The sequence below is a fragment of the Microcaecilia unicolor genome, chromosome 14, assembly GCF_901765095.1.
Source record: "Microcaecilia unicolor chromosome 14, aMicUni1.1, whole genome shotgun sequence".
NCBI classification, from domain to species: Eukaryota; Metazoa; Chordata; class Amphibia; order Gymnophiona; family Siphonopidae; genus Microcaecilia; species Microcaecilia unicolor.
In genome coordinates, this window is record NC_044044.1 from 27175838 (window position 1) to 27192994 (window position 17157).

The 17157-nt window shown below is 43.9% G+C and overlaps 2 protein-coding genes across 5 annotated transcripts in view; one reads left to right on the forward strand and one right to left on the reverse strand.

Moving 5' to 3' along the window:
• SDR39U1 (short chain dehydrogenase/reductase family 39U member 1) overlaps nt 1-17157 on the forward strand; it is a 64885-nt gene that overhangs the window by 42217 nt on the left and 5511 nt on the right. For 2 of the 4 annotated variants that reach the window (XM_030186323.1, XM_030186324.1), the window contains exon 1: nt 13813-13898. The exons of 1 other annotated variant lie outside the window; for it this stretch is intronic. In XM_030186323.1, the coding sequence (XP_030042183.1) occupies nt 13829-13898 (70 nt within the window). In that variant the 5' untranslated portion in view covers nt 13813-13828. Of the gene's footprint in view, nt 1-13806; nt 13899-17157 lie in introns of those variants that run through there. One more of the 4 variants, XM_030186326.1, reaches the window with a different exon arrangement.
• On the reverse strand, nt 373-4069 carry LOC115457232 (mast cell protease 1A-like). Its single transcript, XM_030186658.1, has 4 exons — nt 3936-4069; nt 3552-3750; nt 3186-3455; nt 373-522 (listed from the first exon to the last, which is right to left on the reverse strand). The coding sequence occupies exons 1-4, from the start codon at nt 4040-4042 to the stop codon at nt 373-375; spliced, it is 726 nt and encodes a 241-aa protein (XP_030042518.1). The 5' UTR covers nt 4043-4069.

A 17157-nucleotide genomic window follows, 5' to 3' on the forward strand; every position in this document is an offset into this window, starting at 1 on the left:
ATGCTGTGTGTCAACGTCTTTTTTTTTCAGGAGAAGGCAACATTCAAATCTGCCCTTTCCCTGCCCCTCCAGAAGCCTCTTTACATCACTCTATGTCTGGATCGCATGCTTTAGGACGAGCGTGGTGGCATCGCAGCAGCTGCAGGTCCCCGAAGCTTAATTCTACCCAAATGTTTATTGTGAAAGAGAGAGGAGTTTTTCCACTGGTTCAGGAGGTATAAGTCAATGGAGAGAAAATCCTGAATTATCTTTTCTTGAGAGGAGCAGTGAAGAGATAAAATACTCAGCGTGGCTGCAACTGTGCTTGAGTTTTTGTTGTCAATTCTGGGGAACTCTGTTGGGTCTTCGTCATGGAAGGAGTTGATTTCTTCTTCAGGCAGCAACAGTTTTCATGGTGTCTGTGATCCAGGGTAGGTACGGAGAGATGCGTGTGAACACTGAAGGAGGGACACCACGGATCTTTCCATAGGACACAATACCCTCTACCACACCGTGGCACACCAGTGGCCCCCCGGAGTCTCCCTGGAAGAAAGCAGATAGGACCTTCATGAGGCGCATCATTTTTATTTATTTACTAGTAAAAAAGGCCCGTTTCTGACACAAATGAAACGGGCGCTAGCAAGGTTTTCCTCGGAGTGTGTATGTTTGAGAGAGTGTGTGTGAGACAGAGAGTGAATATGCGAGTGTATGTGAGAGAGAGAGTGAGTCTGGGTGCGAGTGTGTCTGTGTGAGAGAGAAGTGTGTGTGTGAGAATGAGAGTGTGTGCAAGTGCGTATGTGAGACACAGTGTGAGAGAGAGAGAGTGTGTGTTTCACACAGATTGTGTGTGCGAGAGAGAGAGTGTGTGTGAGAGACACAGACTCTCTGTGAGACTTGAGTGTATGAGACCAAGAGAGTGTGTGAGTGACTGTGTGACACATAGAGAGTGAATGTGATACAGTGTGAGACATAGAGTGTGTGAGAGACAGTGTGTGAGAGTGAGAGAGAGAGAGTGTGTGAGAGAGAGTGTGTGTGTGACAGAGATACCTCCCCCCCTCTCTGGTGTCAGCCCCCCCTCTCTCTCTGGTGTCTGAGTGTTACTGTGCAGGACGCTGAGCTCTGGCTGTGCTTCAAGGAACTGACCAATCCTATTTCATAGAATGCACCTCCAACATTCTGAAGCCGAGAAACCTCGTGTGGTTGGTCACTTCTGCTTGTGACGAACCCGGAAGTGCGTGATGTCAATTCAGGAGATGGATCCAGAGAGCAGGAATGCCTCAGCCATGCAGTCAGCTTCAGAATGTTGGAGGTGCCTTTTATTATATAGGATTTGTTACATTTGTACCCCACATTTTCCCACCTACTTGCAGGCTCAATGTGGCTTACATAGTACCGTAATGGCGTTCGCCAAGTCGGTTGATAACAAATACTTGAGACAGGTATCTCATGTGGAAATGATCAAGCGGGGTAGAAGCCAGCTCAACAAATATTAGTTACACTTTTAAAAATATGCTCAAGCAGTGGGTTAACCCTAGCCAGTTAAGTTTTTGACATTAGTTGACTGTTTAACTCTATAATCATAGGCTGTAGTTCACTCTACTTCTGGTATTGGTACAGCCAGGGTTCATCATACCTTCTTTCAGAGTCAACTACCGAAAGGTATGATGTCTGTTTATCGCTTGTTGCATGTACAACAGCCAAATATCAAAACCTACTATATTGAAGGTGCAATGTACTGTAAGTACCACCAGATGGCCCTGTTCTGTTTCAGGGATACTGATCCTTTCTTAGAGTAGATGCTACTGACTCCCTATCTCAAGATGAAAATGAATGAACACTACATAAAGTTCTGATGATTCAGAAATTGTGCTGCATCTTATTCTTCAGCATGTAGGAATAAACCTCCTTTGCAACATAACTAACCATGGTCAGGGATGTTTTCTCCCAGTAGCTGACCATCACAAAAGAAATAATTACCCCAAACCAGAATAGACCAAACCCTCCTCCCCACTCCCCCCGTTTTCTAGTTCTGTTGATGGCTCTCTCATTCTCCCTGTCTCCTCAGCTCGAAACCTTGGGGTCATCTTTGACTCTTCTCTCTCCTTCTCTGCTCATATCCAGCAGATCGCCAAGACCTGTCGTTTCTTTCTTTACAACATCCGTAAAATCCACCCCTTTCTTTCCGAGCACTCTACCAAAACCCTCATCCACACCCTTATCACCTCTCGTTTAGACTACTGCAATCTGCTTCTTGCTGGCCTCCCACTTAGTCACCTCTCCCCTCTCCAATCGGTTCAAAACTCTGCTGCCCGTTTCATCTTCCGCCAGGGTCGCTTTACTCATACTACCCCTTTCCTCAAGTCGCTTCACTGGCTCCCTATCCGTTTTCGCATCCTGTTCAAACTTCTTCTACTAACCTATAAATGTACTCACTCTGCTGCTCCCCAGTATCTCTCCACACTCGTCCTTCCCTACACCCCTTCCCGTGCACTCCGCTCCATGGATAAATCCTTCTTATCTGTTCCCTTCTCCACTACTGCCAACTCCAGACTTCGCGCCTTCTGTCTCGCTGCACCCTACGCCTGGAATAAACTTCCTGAGCCCCTACGTCTTGCCCCATCCTTGGCCACCTTTAAATCTAGACTGAAAGCCCACCTCTTTAACATTGCTTTTGACTGGTAACCACTCGCCTCCACCTACCCTCCTCTCCTCTTTCCTGTACACATTGATTGATTTGATTTGCTTACTTTATTTTTTGTCTATTAGATTGTAAGCTCTTTGAGCAGGGACTGTCTTTCTTCTATGTTTGTGCAGCGCTGCGTACGCCTTGTAGCGCTATAGAAATGCTAAATAGTAGTAGTAAATTTCAGATTAGTTCTTGACATCTAACTTACATGAAAAAAGGGTTCCTTTTGGCCACAGCAGATCAATGAGTAACATAATATGTCTCCCCTTTCTAATAGTCAAAGCTGATGACATCACTGTGCTACAAAATGGCTACTTCCTGCAGTAGAGCAGTAAGTGATGCCATATCATCCTTTACTTATGTTCTACCATCGCTACTTTAACCAAACAAAATGGCTGCTTCAAGAAGTAAAGAACACTCTTCAAGATGAGCTCTCTTGATTGGATTTGAAACCTATTGGTTGGAGAGTGGAAGTCTGAGGAAGACAAAGGCTACTTTCATGCAGATAAATAGTCCTTACCCCAAAAGAGCCTTGCTTCTTGCCTGGGTCCCCTACACAGAGGATGGACAAGCCAGCTTCCAGTCCCGGGTAGTACAGTCTGCAGATGTCTCTGTTGATTACCTCCAGGTCCACCTCCTGCAAGCGGTGAGTGGCGCTATGGTTATAGATATCTGCCCGCCCCCATCCGGCAACGTTGCAGAAAGATCCCAGGGTGACGTGGCTGGTGGAGTTGGTGGCAGGTAGAGTAATGGGTCTCACAGCATGGGTTAAGTTGGCTTTGCCGTCCAACTGTGACAGAAACAGGGGAGGTGTAAGAGGACAGATGTAAGAGAAAAGGAAGTTGGGGGTTGCACATGGCTTTGGATACCTGCATGGATCACTTACCTGCAGCAACATGATGTCATTGGAGAATGTCAGCTGGTTGAAGTGAGGATGGGGGAAGTAGCGTAGGACAGAGAAATGTTGCTGTGTGCTCTCAGGGTCTGTGATGTCATGAGCTCCCAGGAGCACTTCAATATGACTGAACACCAATAGAGCGGAGAAAGGAGAAAAAGAAACGCAGGAAAGGGTCACACAGATGGCCCTGCATTTAAAAGAACTCATTTAAAAAATGCCATTGTTCTATATAAATTGTTAAACAAATTAAAATGCTTTAAGTTGCATTTTTATGATTGCTCGAGAGGAAAATGCCACTGCAAACGTTTTGATGTCAAAATGATATCGGTGGGTGTATAAATGAGGGAAGGAGAAGGCAGGACGAGGTCTTACTCTCCAGGCTTATAGCAATGAGCTGCCGTCAGCACAAAGTCCTCTTCCACCAAAAAGCCACCACATGCCAAGGAACCGTTCCCCTGCGTAACATTCAAAAAGGCCATGTGCGGCTTGCTGTGAGGGATGGCTTCCCTGCCTTTCACTGCATTATCTGGGAGTACACCTGAGAAGGGGAGAAAGAAGAGAGCTGCTTTTAAGAAGGGTAGAACAGCCCAGGGACACAAAGCCTGTGACCTCTAAGACTTCAGGGCTCAGAGGATGAGTCCATGTTTATGGAGCTTAGAACTGGAGGGCTCAGGGGATGGACACAGTGATACAGAGATTGTGACCTCTAGGACTGGAAGACTCGGGATGGATACTGGGATACAGAGTCCGTCACCGCTGGGACTGAAAAGGATGGGGGGGGGGGGGCAGAGCCTGACATTTGTAGGTCCAGCGGATTCATGGGAGGGGCACAGGGATACAAAGCCTGTCACCTCTAGGACCGGAGGTCTCATGGGATGGACACAGTGATACAGACTCGGAGCCTATCATATCTCGGACTAAAGGGCTCAAGGGATGGGTGCATAGATACAGAGCCTGTCAACTCTATGACTGATGGGTTCAGGGAATAGGTGCAGGGATACAGAACCTGCCACCTCTGGGACTGGAGGGCTCAAGATTGGCATGAGCCAGAGATACAGACTTTCATACCAGTCTGAATACACAGCAAGGCAGTCGACAAAGTCAGGAGATGCATCTTGTTGGTTTTCTAAAGGCTCTTAGTTCCATCCCTTGATTTGTTTCCCTGGTGGAAAGAGTTGGAGACGAGATTCAATTTTTATAGAACTCTGCATCATTATAATAGCAGCCATAATTTATTTTTTTTAACATACAATGTATCCCAGAATGCTTTGCACTGGCCTATCATGTACTGCTGATGCCTTATGCCGGACTGAGGGTCATCTCTCTAACGAAACAATGGTCATTGACCAGCAATGGCTTAGTTATGAGCTTTGGCCAAGAGATGAAAGAGGTTTGTGGACCAGAGGGGCCAGATCAATATAGAACTAAAGGCAAAGAGAAAGAGAGACAGGTCCATCCAGGATTTTAGAAAAAAGAAGAGTAACTCTAAGCTGGACTGAGAACCCACCGTGCTCTGAAAATGAAAAGGAGCCTACCCTGAAATCTCTGACCTTCGTTAGGCACCCACTGGCATATTCACCACTGTCTCCTCCTGCCTTTTCAGCAAATTGTATTCTGTATTTCAGCACAGATTGCAGTAAAGTTACCTCATCTGTTCCCCGGATTCCTGCAAAGCTCTGTAGAGCAGAACTGTGAGCTCTTCGGAGGTGAGCTGAGGTCTAGGATTTCACAGTGCCTTACATTTATTGCACATCCCTGGAGTGGGTAGCTCCCATCCCCTTTTTCTGTGCCATGCCATCCTTGTGTTGTCTCAAAGTTAAGCACTGTATTCCTTTCCAGAGCTCTCTAGGACTTGTGCTCCCTGGCCTTCACCTTCCATGTAAAGGAATTTAGAACCTTAAACCCAGTTCTAGAATAGATTATAATACATCTCCTATGATGGAAGTGTTAAGCACTCATAGGTGTTCTGAAAAACCTTGTAAGTCACTCAGGGCTTGTGGCACATGGAGATTACAGAGACAGGACAATTTTTTTTTTATATTATCTAAAAGCCTTAATGAAATCTTGAAGTGCTTCCTTCGTATGTGTCTCTGCCCTATGTGACTTCCACCTAGTACTGATTAGAGATGGGCAGCCAGAAAATATCTCACGTTGCTTCTGGAAATGTTTATTTTGGTTGTTTTTGTTTGGTATTTATTTATTGTCGCAGGAGCAAAGTCAGATAGGGCACGCTCTTTCAAACGTGTTTGTGTCTTCTTTGGAAAAAGGGCAGGGGATACGCACAGGGATACAGTTTGTGACCCCTAGGACTGGAAGGCTCAGGGGATGAAACACAGGGATACAGAGTCTGTCATTTCTAGGACTAATAGATTGGTACAGAGATACAGAGTTTGTCACCCCTAGGACTTGAAGGACTCTTCACAAGAGTGTGCATTCTTTCAATCATTTCCTGATAGCGTGTGCTATTTGCCACGTACAATGGTGCACTCTTAGCAAAAGAGTGTGCAGTTTTGGAAAGAATGTGCCTTTTTTCTAAATAGTGTGTGCTGGGGGGGGGGAGGGAGGGGGACAAGAAAGGTGCCATCATATTAACTGGCATTCTTAGCAGAATTGCCACCTCACTGTAGGTCAAATGAACAAGCTATTCCAGTCCACTGTTGTTGCAAAATAACTCTCCTCTCGTGTGTCTGGGCAAAAAACTCTTTATTTGGGAGTCAATCCCCTTCTTATATACTCTATGAATATTCATGGATATTACATGTATTATCATTACTATTGGTTACATTTTGCTTACACAACCATGATCATGCATTGCTTACAAGAACAACTCTACATGAACAGCTCGTGAACCTGCTCAGGAATGTACAAACATCACCTGCTATTCTGCTACTTTCTCAGGAAAGAACAAAAACATCACATGCTAGATTCTCAGGAATATACAAAACATCATCTGCTGCCTGTATCCAAATACATTCTATCTACATCTCCACCTTTTTTTTTTTTTTTTTTTTTTTTAATGAAATCTCCGTGGTGTGCCAGCTGGAGATGGAGGTGGAGATGTTTGTAATAGCTTATAAACATATTGAGCAGAGTGACGTGTTGGAGCGAATGGACGAGGAAAACATAAAGAAAAAAGGTTAGGAATGCATTGTATACAACAGCAAAAAATAGTGAAAACAAAAATACCAATGACTAAATACTGGATAATAGGGCGGAGCCAGGTCCAAGGGATCCATTGCCACAATTGATCCCATACATCAGAGAGTAGGTTATTATGAATAGTAATATGAGTAGTTAAATTCCGTAGGAAAGCTAATTGTTTGTCAATGGCCTTTGAATTGTCAGATAAATTAAAACAGCACATGTCCTGAAACTCTTCGCAACCATGATGGTTAAGTAATAAAAGATAATCAATGGCTGCTCGATTTTGTAAAACTCCATGACGTAATTGCTGTTGCTCAGCATTAAGTAAACTAATAGCAGTGGAGGTTGCATTGATTGATTTAATTGCCCAACAGGCTAATTCACGAATATTTTTTGCATTTGCCGCTGCCAATGCAGGGACACCTATTAATGAAAATGCAAGTGCCAGATATTCAGTTTGACTCAGAAATTTAACATTATCATTGCAATTGGCAGCAAGGGTCATACGCTTGGATCGCATATGTGAGGAGTTAGAAAATAAAATATGTTTACTGGGAAGTACCATAGTGAGTCGACTTAGACAGCATGTAGTACCATCAGATATATTAGCTGGAATATAATTAAAGGTATACATTCCACATGACCAAAACCAGCCAGGGGGTAAATGAGTAAATTTATAAATATATGAAACATTTTCGTAGGAGCTACAATTTAACAAAGTTGGTCCAAAATTAACACAATTTGATCGGGTACAATTAACCATACGAGCACATGTCATATTGATACTAGCTATTTGATTGGTTCTCACATGCATTGCCAAAGTAGGCGGCAACAGGGTTTGTGTTCCCCAATTATGGTATTCATAAGAAGCATTTCGATAGGATGAATTAACAGGAAGCTGTGAATAAAACCAAGTATCATTTTGCATATCTTTAGGATCATGACATACTGGAATCAGGCAAGTTGCCAAAACTTCTCCAACTGCCTTTTGATGAGAAAGACAGAAATCAGTTTGGTTCAGTGAAATTGCAAACGCTTCCCAAATATTTTTTGTGGGAAGTAATTGTGACTGTCCACAAGGTATGTACAAACAACAACACAGTAGAAGCAATGTAATGGAATTAGCATTAAGCGCTGCAATAATAGCCACTACGAAGTTATCATCAGTCTTTTCAATATGAGCTTTTTCTAAAGTCTCTGTAGCTTGTTGACTCAAGGCTTTAATTTGTCCCCAAGTAACAGGAGCATTAGGTTGACGAGTCACTGACCGTTTGCGTGTTTGCATCTGCGGTCCTTGAAGGGTGAGTGTGAAATTGGGAATTGGGTTGTAAAGACCTTGATGCCACGACATGAGGTTTCACCCACTTTGCTGGAATCCACACCGGGCCAGAATCTGTTTGAACAGCAGCGTAACCACGACCCCAGGTAAGGAGAGGCACAGGGGAACTCCACTGATCAGAAGGTAGTTGTCGGTATATGACCAAAGGACGAGATAAAGGTGGGGCAGGAGTACGAAAATGTTGTTCAAATCTGGAAGAAAAAGTTTTTGTAGCAGGATTATTGATGAGATTGAGATGATTCAGTGTGTAAAGGATTTGTGCTAAGCATTCATCAATGCTTACTCTATGACGGAGAATACCGTCTTTTTTTGTAGTCAGATTACTTAAAGCAGTTTTCAGTGTGCGATTAGCACGTTCAACAATAGCTTGACCAGTGGAGTTATAGGGGATACCAAAAAGGTGCTCAATATGCCAGAGGGTCAGGAACTCCTGTAAGGAGGTGGAAGTATAAGCAGGGGCATTGTCTGTCTTGAGAGTTTTAGGAACACCCATGACCGCAAAAGCTTGGAGAAGATGAGAGCGGACATGAGATGTAGTTTCCCCTTTTTGTGCAGTGACCCACAAAAATCCAGAATGAGTATCAACAACCACATGAAGCTTAGACCATTGACCAAAAGGGGGAAAGTGAGTAACGTCCATTTGCCAGAGGCTATTAACTTCCAGACCACGAGGATTAACTCCAGGAAAAAAGGTAGTAGGAGCTGAAAAGGAACATTGTGGACAATTTTTGATAATAGCTCTAGCTTCTTCTAAAGAAATTTGAAACTGGCGAGCTAGGCTAGGTGCATTTTGATGATGAAGTTCATGACTGCAGTGTGCTGTGGAGAAAAAATGAAGATGGCGATCCGCTCGAGCATTCCCTTCAGACAGACCACCAGGAAAAGGTTGATGACTGCGGATATGACCTATAAAGAGAGAAGAAAGGCGATTCTCCAAGTAACCTTGGAGGGTTAACAGTAAAGCATAAAAAGAGGCATCCATTTTGAATGATACATAACTGTCGGGCATGCGACGGACAAGATTAGCACAATATTGACTGTCAACAATAAGATTCAGTGGTTGATCTGAAAATAAAGAAAGAGCCAGGATGATGGCAGCAAGCTCTGAACGTTGAGCAGAGGTTTGTGGAGAGGTAAACTTGACGTGCCATTTGTTCAGATTGTACCAAGTAACCACCCCACGAGTGGGACTACCATCTGTAAAGACGGTGAGAGCAGTAGGGAGTGGACGTAAAGAAATGGGATCATGAAGAGTGATTGGCAAAATGGATGTGCCCTGTATGCGAGGGTCTTTAGGATAGTGGCAATCTATAATACCAACATAAGTGGCTAAAATAAATTGCAAGTCGTCGGAGAACTGAATCATTTTTTCCCACTGCCACAAAGAATGAGGAATGATGAGTTTAAGAATGTCGAAACCAGTCATGAATGTTGCTCGCTCTCGAGCTTTAGTAATCAGCAAGGCTAGTTGCTGGGGCCATTGTGTAATAGTAGAATGGAGAGTATTCTGTAAATAGACCCATTCTATCAATTTCGGAGGAGTTGTATCTTGATATAAGACACCAAACGGTTGTCGGTGGGTGGGGTCTTTGAGAACGCAAAAACAAAAAAGGGCAAATGCATCTCGTCTATCTGTCCATTTTGTTTGTAAGATTTGATCCAATTGTGACAGAATTGTTTGTTGCGATGCAGTGAGTGTAATTAATTCAGCAGGTGTTTTATGACCTTTTAATGCGAGAAACAGGGGTTGTAAAAATTCTGTAGGAAGTTTCAAGTAGGGACGTAACCAATTGAGATTTCCTAAAATCTCTTGTAATTGATGTAATGTCGTGGGAGACTGTAAATTGAGATGAGGAGCGACAGGTTGGGCTGCAGCTTTAGTCATACGGAAACCTAGATATAAATAGGGTTCCTTTTCTTGAACCTTCTCTGAGGCAATTGTTAATCCTGAGGAGGCCAAGATAGAAATTAAAGTAGATTTCCAAGAAGGGGGAAGAGTTATCCCTGCAATTAGTATATCATCCATATAATGATATACCAAAAGTTGAGGGAAATAGGCACGAAATGGTTGCAAGGCTTGATGAACATAGTATTGACAAATAGTGGGTGAATTTAACATTCCCTGGGGCAAAACTTTCCAACAATACCTAGTAGTAGGGTGTGCATTATTGTAAACAGGTACAGTAAAAGCAAAGTATTTATAATCTTTTTCCTGGAGAGGAATTGAAAAAAAAACAATCCTTCAGATCTATAATAGCTAATTGATAATCATAAGGAATCAAATTAGGATTTGGAATACCACATTGTAACGGGCCCATTGGTTCTAAAATCGCATTAGTAGCTCGTAGGTCATGTAAAAATCTCCATTTTCCGGATTTTTTCTTGATCACAAATACCGGAGTATTATATGGAGAATTGGTAGGCTCAATGTGATTTAATTGTAATTGTTCTTCCACCAATTGATGTAAAATCAACAGTTTTTCTCTGGTAATCGGCCCCTGCTCTACCCAAACAGGTTTGTCAGTTTTCCATTCCAAAGGAAGAGAAAAAGACATATTTATGAACTGTTAATCAGGTAGGATCAATGATGCATCTAATTGTTCCAAAAGGTCACGACCCCATAAATTAAAGGGTACTTGTAAAATACAGGGCTTAATATGTCCTAGAACCTTGGTATCGTTAGGATATGTAATAGATAACCATTGAGAACTTTGGGAGGCTGACTGAGTTCCCCCTATTCCTGTCACATGTGAAGTATCTTCAATGGGCCATTCCACAGGCCATTGTTTATAAGCTATGACAGAAACATCCGCCCCGGTATCTAATATACCAACAAAGGGCTTTTGTTGCAATAAAAATTGAGCAGTGGGTCGTGCATTAGAAACCGGTTTTAAAACTGCACTTACCTGTCGCGTAGATCCAAAGCCCCCTGTACGAGAGACAGTAGAAGGAATAGGTGCTGTAAAATATGGTAAAATAATTAATTGTGCCCACGAGTCCCCGGGAGAAATTGTTAAAGGTGATGAGGACCATACTTGAATTTTAACAATGCCTGTGTAATCAGCATCAATAACTCCAGGGATAACATGAATACCTGCCTTCGATGCAGAGGAGCGAGGTAATACTAAACCTACAGTAGCCGCTGGAATGGGTCCTTTAAAGGTAGTATTATATACCAAAACTTCATGAGGTAAGATGGCAGTTTTACATTCCGCTGCAATAAGGTCAATTCCTGCACTACCTTGTGTAGCAGTAGTACTATGAGCAAAAGACCCTTGCACTCCCTTTGGACCGAGGTTAGGAGTTAACCCGGAGCAAAGTTTTTTGGGGGTGGCGGTGTGGAATTAATTGGATTAGAGCGACATTGATTGGCCCAATGATATCCTTTTTGACATCGAGGACATTTTCGAGAAGGTCGAGAAGGTCCTTTTGCAAAGTTGGCACCCCCTCCTGGGGCTCTACACTGAGCTCGAAAATGTCCTGGTTTCTTACAATTAAAACACGTCCCCTGTGGCTTATTACCTTTTTGTATAGCTCCTGCTAACAAATTCATAGAATAACCATGAGTCCCCACATCTGCACATGCGCTCAATAAATCTGCTAAAGTAATTCCTGGGCGATGAGCTACAGTCTGCAATGCCTTTTTGCAATCTGAATTTGCATTTTCTTGGGCTAATTTAATCAATAACTCTGTTTGCGCATCAAGATTATCAATTTGCCTAGTTACAGCTTCCTGCAATCGATTAACAAATTGAAGGTAAGATTCGGTTGCACCCTGTTTAATTGATGCAAAAGATTTTGTTGGTTTATTCCCTTCTGGTGTTCTTTTAAATGCTCGCAAGATACAAGTGCCTATGGCTTGAAACAGGTATCGTTTTGTTGAATTTGCATATCAAGGGTTGAAAATGGTCCCGATCCATAAATTTGATCAGGCACCAAATTAGTCCCAGTGATAAGTTGTGCTGCTTGCTTATATTCATTATCCCACACTACATATTGCGCAGGAGTTAACAGCATACGGAAAAGGTCTTTCCAATCTTTTGGAGTCATTAAGTAACCGTTACTAATCCCTTCTATCATGCCTTGAACAAATGAACTTTTTAAACCTGATTCTACGATAGCTCTACGTAATTCTCTCAAAACTTGATAAGGTAGAGCAGTCCATTCTGCATGATGTGTTTCGTTCCCTGCCTCTATTGTTGTAGTTCTAGTAACTGGGTATAAATTAGGATTAGGTTCCGAATTATCCCATAGATCATCGTTCCAAATGAATTCACCATTTTTTCGTGCTTGCTGTATACCTAATTGAATTAAACTAGGTCGTTCTACGCTCTTTGGTGTTTTGGTAATAATAACGCTATCATTAGCGTTGTTGTTTTGGATATTTTCAATTGGTTTATTAGGGGTAGTAGTAGTAAAGTCAGGAGTTTTGTTTTGCTCTTCCCTTCCCATATCGGTGGCCAGCCGACAAGAAGGAGGAGAAGGTGTAGGTCCAAGAGTCGCGGGAGGTAAAAGAGACCAGGTCTTGCCTGGCAATTTGTTGGATATATTTTCGTTAGTAATGCCTGTCAATCCAGAAGAGAGAATTACTATAGTAGAATATATCTCTCTCCAAGTCAATAATATAGGAGTCGAAACTCTAGGCTCTAAACGAAACTGCTGCCCTATCTTTTCCCATGTTTGAGGATCGAATGATCCCTTCTCTGGATACCAGGGACATTGACAAACTATTTCCTCAATTAAACGCTCTATATCTTTAAGAGTTATTGGATTTCGGGAGGAACCATATCTTTGCGTTATAGTATATAGCTCCTGTGCATGTTGTTTATGTGATGATGTTAAATTTCCCCCCATACTTACAGTGTTCCGTAGAAGGAATGGCGCGCTGACTGTTCCAGTCGTAGTAAGTACGTCACGTTTTCACCGATCACGTCGGGGTCACCAGATGTTGCAAAATAACTCTCCTCTCGTGTGTCTGGGCAAAAAACTCTTTATTTGGGAGTCAATCCCCTTCTTATATACTCTATGAATATTCATGGATATTACATGTATTATCATTACTATTGGTTACATTTTGCTTACACAACCATGATCATGCATTGCTTACAAGAACAACTCTACATGAACAGCTCGTGAACCTGCTCAGGAATGTACAAACATCACCTGCTATTCTGCTACTTTCTCAGGAAAGAACAAAAACATCACATGCTAGATTCTCAGGAATATACAAAACATCATCTGCTGCCTGTATCCAAATACATTCTATCTACACACTGTTTTCCCCTTTACAGATTTATAGTTCTGATCATCAAATGAACATCAGTTACAATTCCATTGCATGCAGTGGATCAAACTCAGACTGTATGTGGCCACCAGGGGAGACAAGCCTTATCTTTAAATTAACATTCTTCCTTCTAAGGTTTTCTATGATGACTTTTCATTAACTGGGGCCTCTGTAGTGGCAGGGAGGAGATGCATATGCAAAGGTTCTCCCTTTCTCCTTTTATTCCTTCTGATTCTTCATCAGTCTCTTGCTCTTAAATCTTCCTTCTCTCCATTCCCTCTATGCATTGCCGATTATTATGGTCTTTTTTTCTGTAATGTATTGCTCATGCCTAGTACAGAGGCCTTTTCTGGGATGGATTGGTACAGGCTGAGCTCCGCAGACTCTGGCCCTTTACGCAGAGCGTCCGATTCTAGCCAATCCCGTTGCTCTATGATCCATTTTCCCCGCCCCTTTGTATAGCAAAATGGCGTCCCGCCAGGCTTGAGAAGAAGGCGCATGCGCGATGTGCAGTGGCCGGTTTGCAACCCCTTCCCCCCACCGGAGGCTGTCATGAGGGTACTCGTGGGTAAGGAGACGCTCGTGGGGTCGTGGTCGACCGTTGCAAAGTGCGTTCAGCGCAGCCTGTCACACTGAGGACGCCCCCCCCCCCCCGTAGTCTGGACAAGATTTTATATTAAAGACAGTCTCATGTATTCAGGACAGACCCTCCTACTGAGGACAGTCCCTCCTGGATAAGATCTTTCATTGAGGACAGTCTCATGTATTCAGGTCAGACCCTCCTACTGAGGACAGTCCCTCCTGGACAAGATCTTTCATTGAGGACAGTCTCATGTATTCAGGACAGACCCTCCTACTGAGGACAGTCCCTCCTGGATAAGATCTTTCATTGAGGACAGTCTCATGTATTCAGGACAGTCCCTCCTGGATAAGATCTTTCATTGAGGACAGTCTCATGTATTCAGGACAGTCCCTCCTCTTCTGGACAAGCTGTTTAATTGAGGACAGTCTCATGTATTCAGGACAGACCCTCACACTGAGGACAGTCCCTCCTGGATAAGATCTTTCATTGAGGACAGTCTCATGTATTCAGGTCAGACCCTCCTACTGAGGACAGTCCCTCCTGGACAAGATCTTTCATTGAGGACAGTCTTATGTATTCAGGACAGACCCTCCTACTGAGGACAGTCCCTCCTGGATAAGATCTTTCATTGAGGACAGTCTCATGTATTCAGGACAGTCCCTCCTGGATAAGATCTTTCATTGAGGACAGTCTCATGTATTCAGGACAGTCCCTCCTCTTCTGGACAGGCTGTTTAATTGAGGACAGTCTCATGTATTCAGGACAGACCCTCACACTGAGGACAGTCCCTCCTGGATAAGATCTTTCATTGAGGACAGTCTTATGTATTCAGGACAGACCCTCACACTGAGGACAGTCCCTCCTGGATAAGATCTTTCATTGAGGACAGTCTCATGTATTCAGGACAGACCCTCCCACTGAGGACAGTCCCTCCAGGATAAGATCTTTCATTGAGGACAGTCTCATGTATTCAGGACAGACCCTCCTACTGAGAACAGTCCCTCCAGGATAAGATCTTTCATTGAGGACAGTCTTATGTATTCAGGACAGACCCTCCTACTGAGGACAGTCCCTCCTGGATTAGATCTTTCATTGAGGACAGTCTCATGTATTCAGGACAGTCCCTCCCACTGAGGACAGTCCCTCCTCTTCTGGACAAGCTGTTTCATTGAGGACAGTCTCATGTATTCAGGACAGACCCTCACACTGAGGACAGTCCCTCCTGGATAAGATCTTTCATTGAGGACAGTCTCATGTATTCAGGACAGACCCCTCCCACTGAGGACAGTCCCTCCAGGATAAGATCTTTCATTGAGGACAGTCTCATGTATTCAGGACAGACCCTCCTACTGAGGACAGTCCCTCCTGGATAAGATCTTTCATTGAGGACAGTCTCATGTATTCAGGACAGTCCCTCCCACTGAGGACAGTCCCTCCAGGATAATATCTTTCATTGAGGACAGTCTCATGTATTCAGGACAGACCCTCCCACTGAGGACAGTCCCTCCTGGATAAGATCTTTCATTGAGGACAGTCTCAAGTATTCAGGACAGACCCTCACACTGAGGACAGTCCCTCCTCTTCTGGACAAGCTGTTTCATTGAGGACAGTCTCATGTATTCAGGACAGACCCTCACACTGAGGACAGTTCCTCCAGGATAAGATCTTTCATTGAGGACAGTCTCATGTATTCAGGACAGTCCCTCCTCTTCTGGACAAGCTGTTTCATTGAGGACAGTCTCATGTATTCAGGACAGACCCTCACACTGAGGACAGTCCCTCCTGGATAAGATCTTTCATTGAGGACAGTCTCATGTATTCAGGACAGTCCCTCCTCTTCTGGACAAGCTGTTTCATTGAGGACAGTCTCATGTATTCAGGACAGACCCTCACACTGAGGACAGTCCCTCCTGGATAAGATCTTTCATTGAGGACAGTCTCATGTATTCAGGACAGTCCCTCCTCTTCTGGACAAGCTGTTTCATTGAGGACAGTCTCATGTATTCAGGACAGACCCTCACACTGAGGACAGTCCCTCCTGGATTAGATCTTTCATTGAGGACAGTCTCATGTATTCAGGACAGTCCCTCCCACTGAGGACAGTCCCTCCTCTTCTGGACAAGCTGTTTCATTGAGGACAGTCTTATGTATTCAGGACAGACCCTCACACTGAGGACAGTCCCTCCTGGATAAGATCTTTCATTGAGGACAGTCTCATGTATTCAGGACAGACCCTCCCACTGAGGACAGTCCCTCCAGGATAAGATCTTTCATTGAGGACAGTCTCATGTATTCAGGACAGACCCTCCTACTGAGGACAGTCCCTCCTGGATAAGATCTTTCATTGAGGACAGTCTCATGTATTCAGGACAGTCCCTCCCACTGAGGACAGTCCCTCCAGGATAAGATCTTTCATTGAGGACAGTCTTATGTATTCAGGACAGACCCTCACACTGAGGACAGTCCCTCCTGGATAAGATCTTTCATTGAGGACAGTCTCATGTATTCAGGACAGACCCTCCCACTGAGGACAGTCCCTCCAGGATAAGATCTTTCATTGAGGACAGTCTCATGTATTCAGGACAGACCCTCCTACTGAGGACAGTCCCTCCTGGATAAGATCTTTCATTGAGGACAGTCTCATGTATTCAGGACAGTCCCTCCCACTGAGGACAGTCCCTCCAGGATAAGATCTTTCATTGAGGACAGTCTTATGTATTCAGGACAGACCCTCACACTGAGGACAGTCCCTCCTGGATAAGATCTTTCATTGAGGACAGTCTCATGTATTCAGGACAGACCCTCCCACTGAGGACAGTCCCTCCAGGATAAGATCTTTCATTGAGGACAGTCTCATGTATTCAGGACAGACCCTCCTACTGAGGACAGTCCCTCCTGGATAAGATCTTTCATTGAGGACAGTCTCATGTATTCAGGACAGTCCCTCCCACTGAGGACAGTCCCTCCAGGATAAGATCTTTCATTGAGGACAGTCTTATGTATTCAGGACAGACCCTCACACTGAGGACAGTCCCTCCTGGATAAGATCTTTCATTGAGGACAGTCTCATGTATTCAGGACAGACCCTCCCACTGAGGACAGTCCCTCCAGGATAAGATCTTTCATTGAGGACAGTCTCATGTATTCAGGACAGACCCTCCTACTGAGAACAGTCCCTCCAGGATAAGATCTTTCATTGAGGACAGTCTTATGTATTCAGGACAGACCCTCCTACTGAGGACAG

What these genes read in the sequence shown, in the direction of transcription:
- LOC115457232 (XM_030186658.1), bottom strand. Translation starts at nt 4,042, where the DNA reads ATGGCCTTTTTGAATGTTACGCAGGGGAACGGTTCCTTGGCATGTGGT. An exon ending in CATTGCTATAAGCCTGGAGA is followed by an intron (nt 3,751 to 3,935) that starts GTAAGACCTCGT and finishes TTTTAAATGCAG; the next exon opens with GGCCATCTGTGTGACCCTTT. An exon ending in AGAAGCAAGGCTCTTTTGGG is followed by an intron (nt 523 to 3,185) that starts GTAAGGACTATT and finishes GCTTTCTTCCAG; the next exon opens with GGAGACTCCGGGGGGCCACT.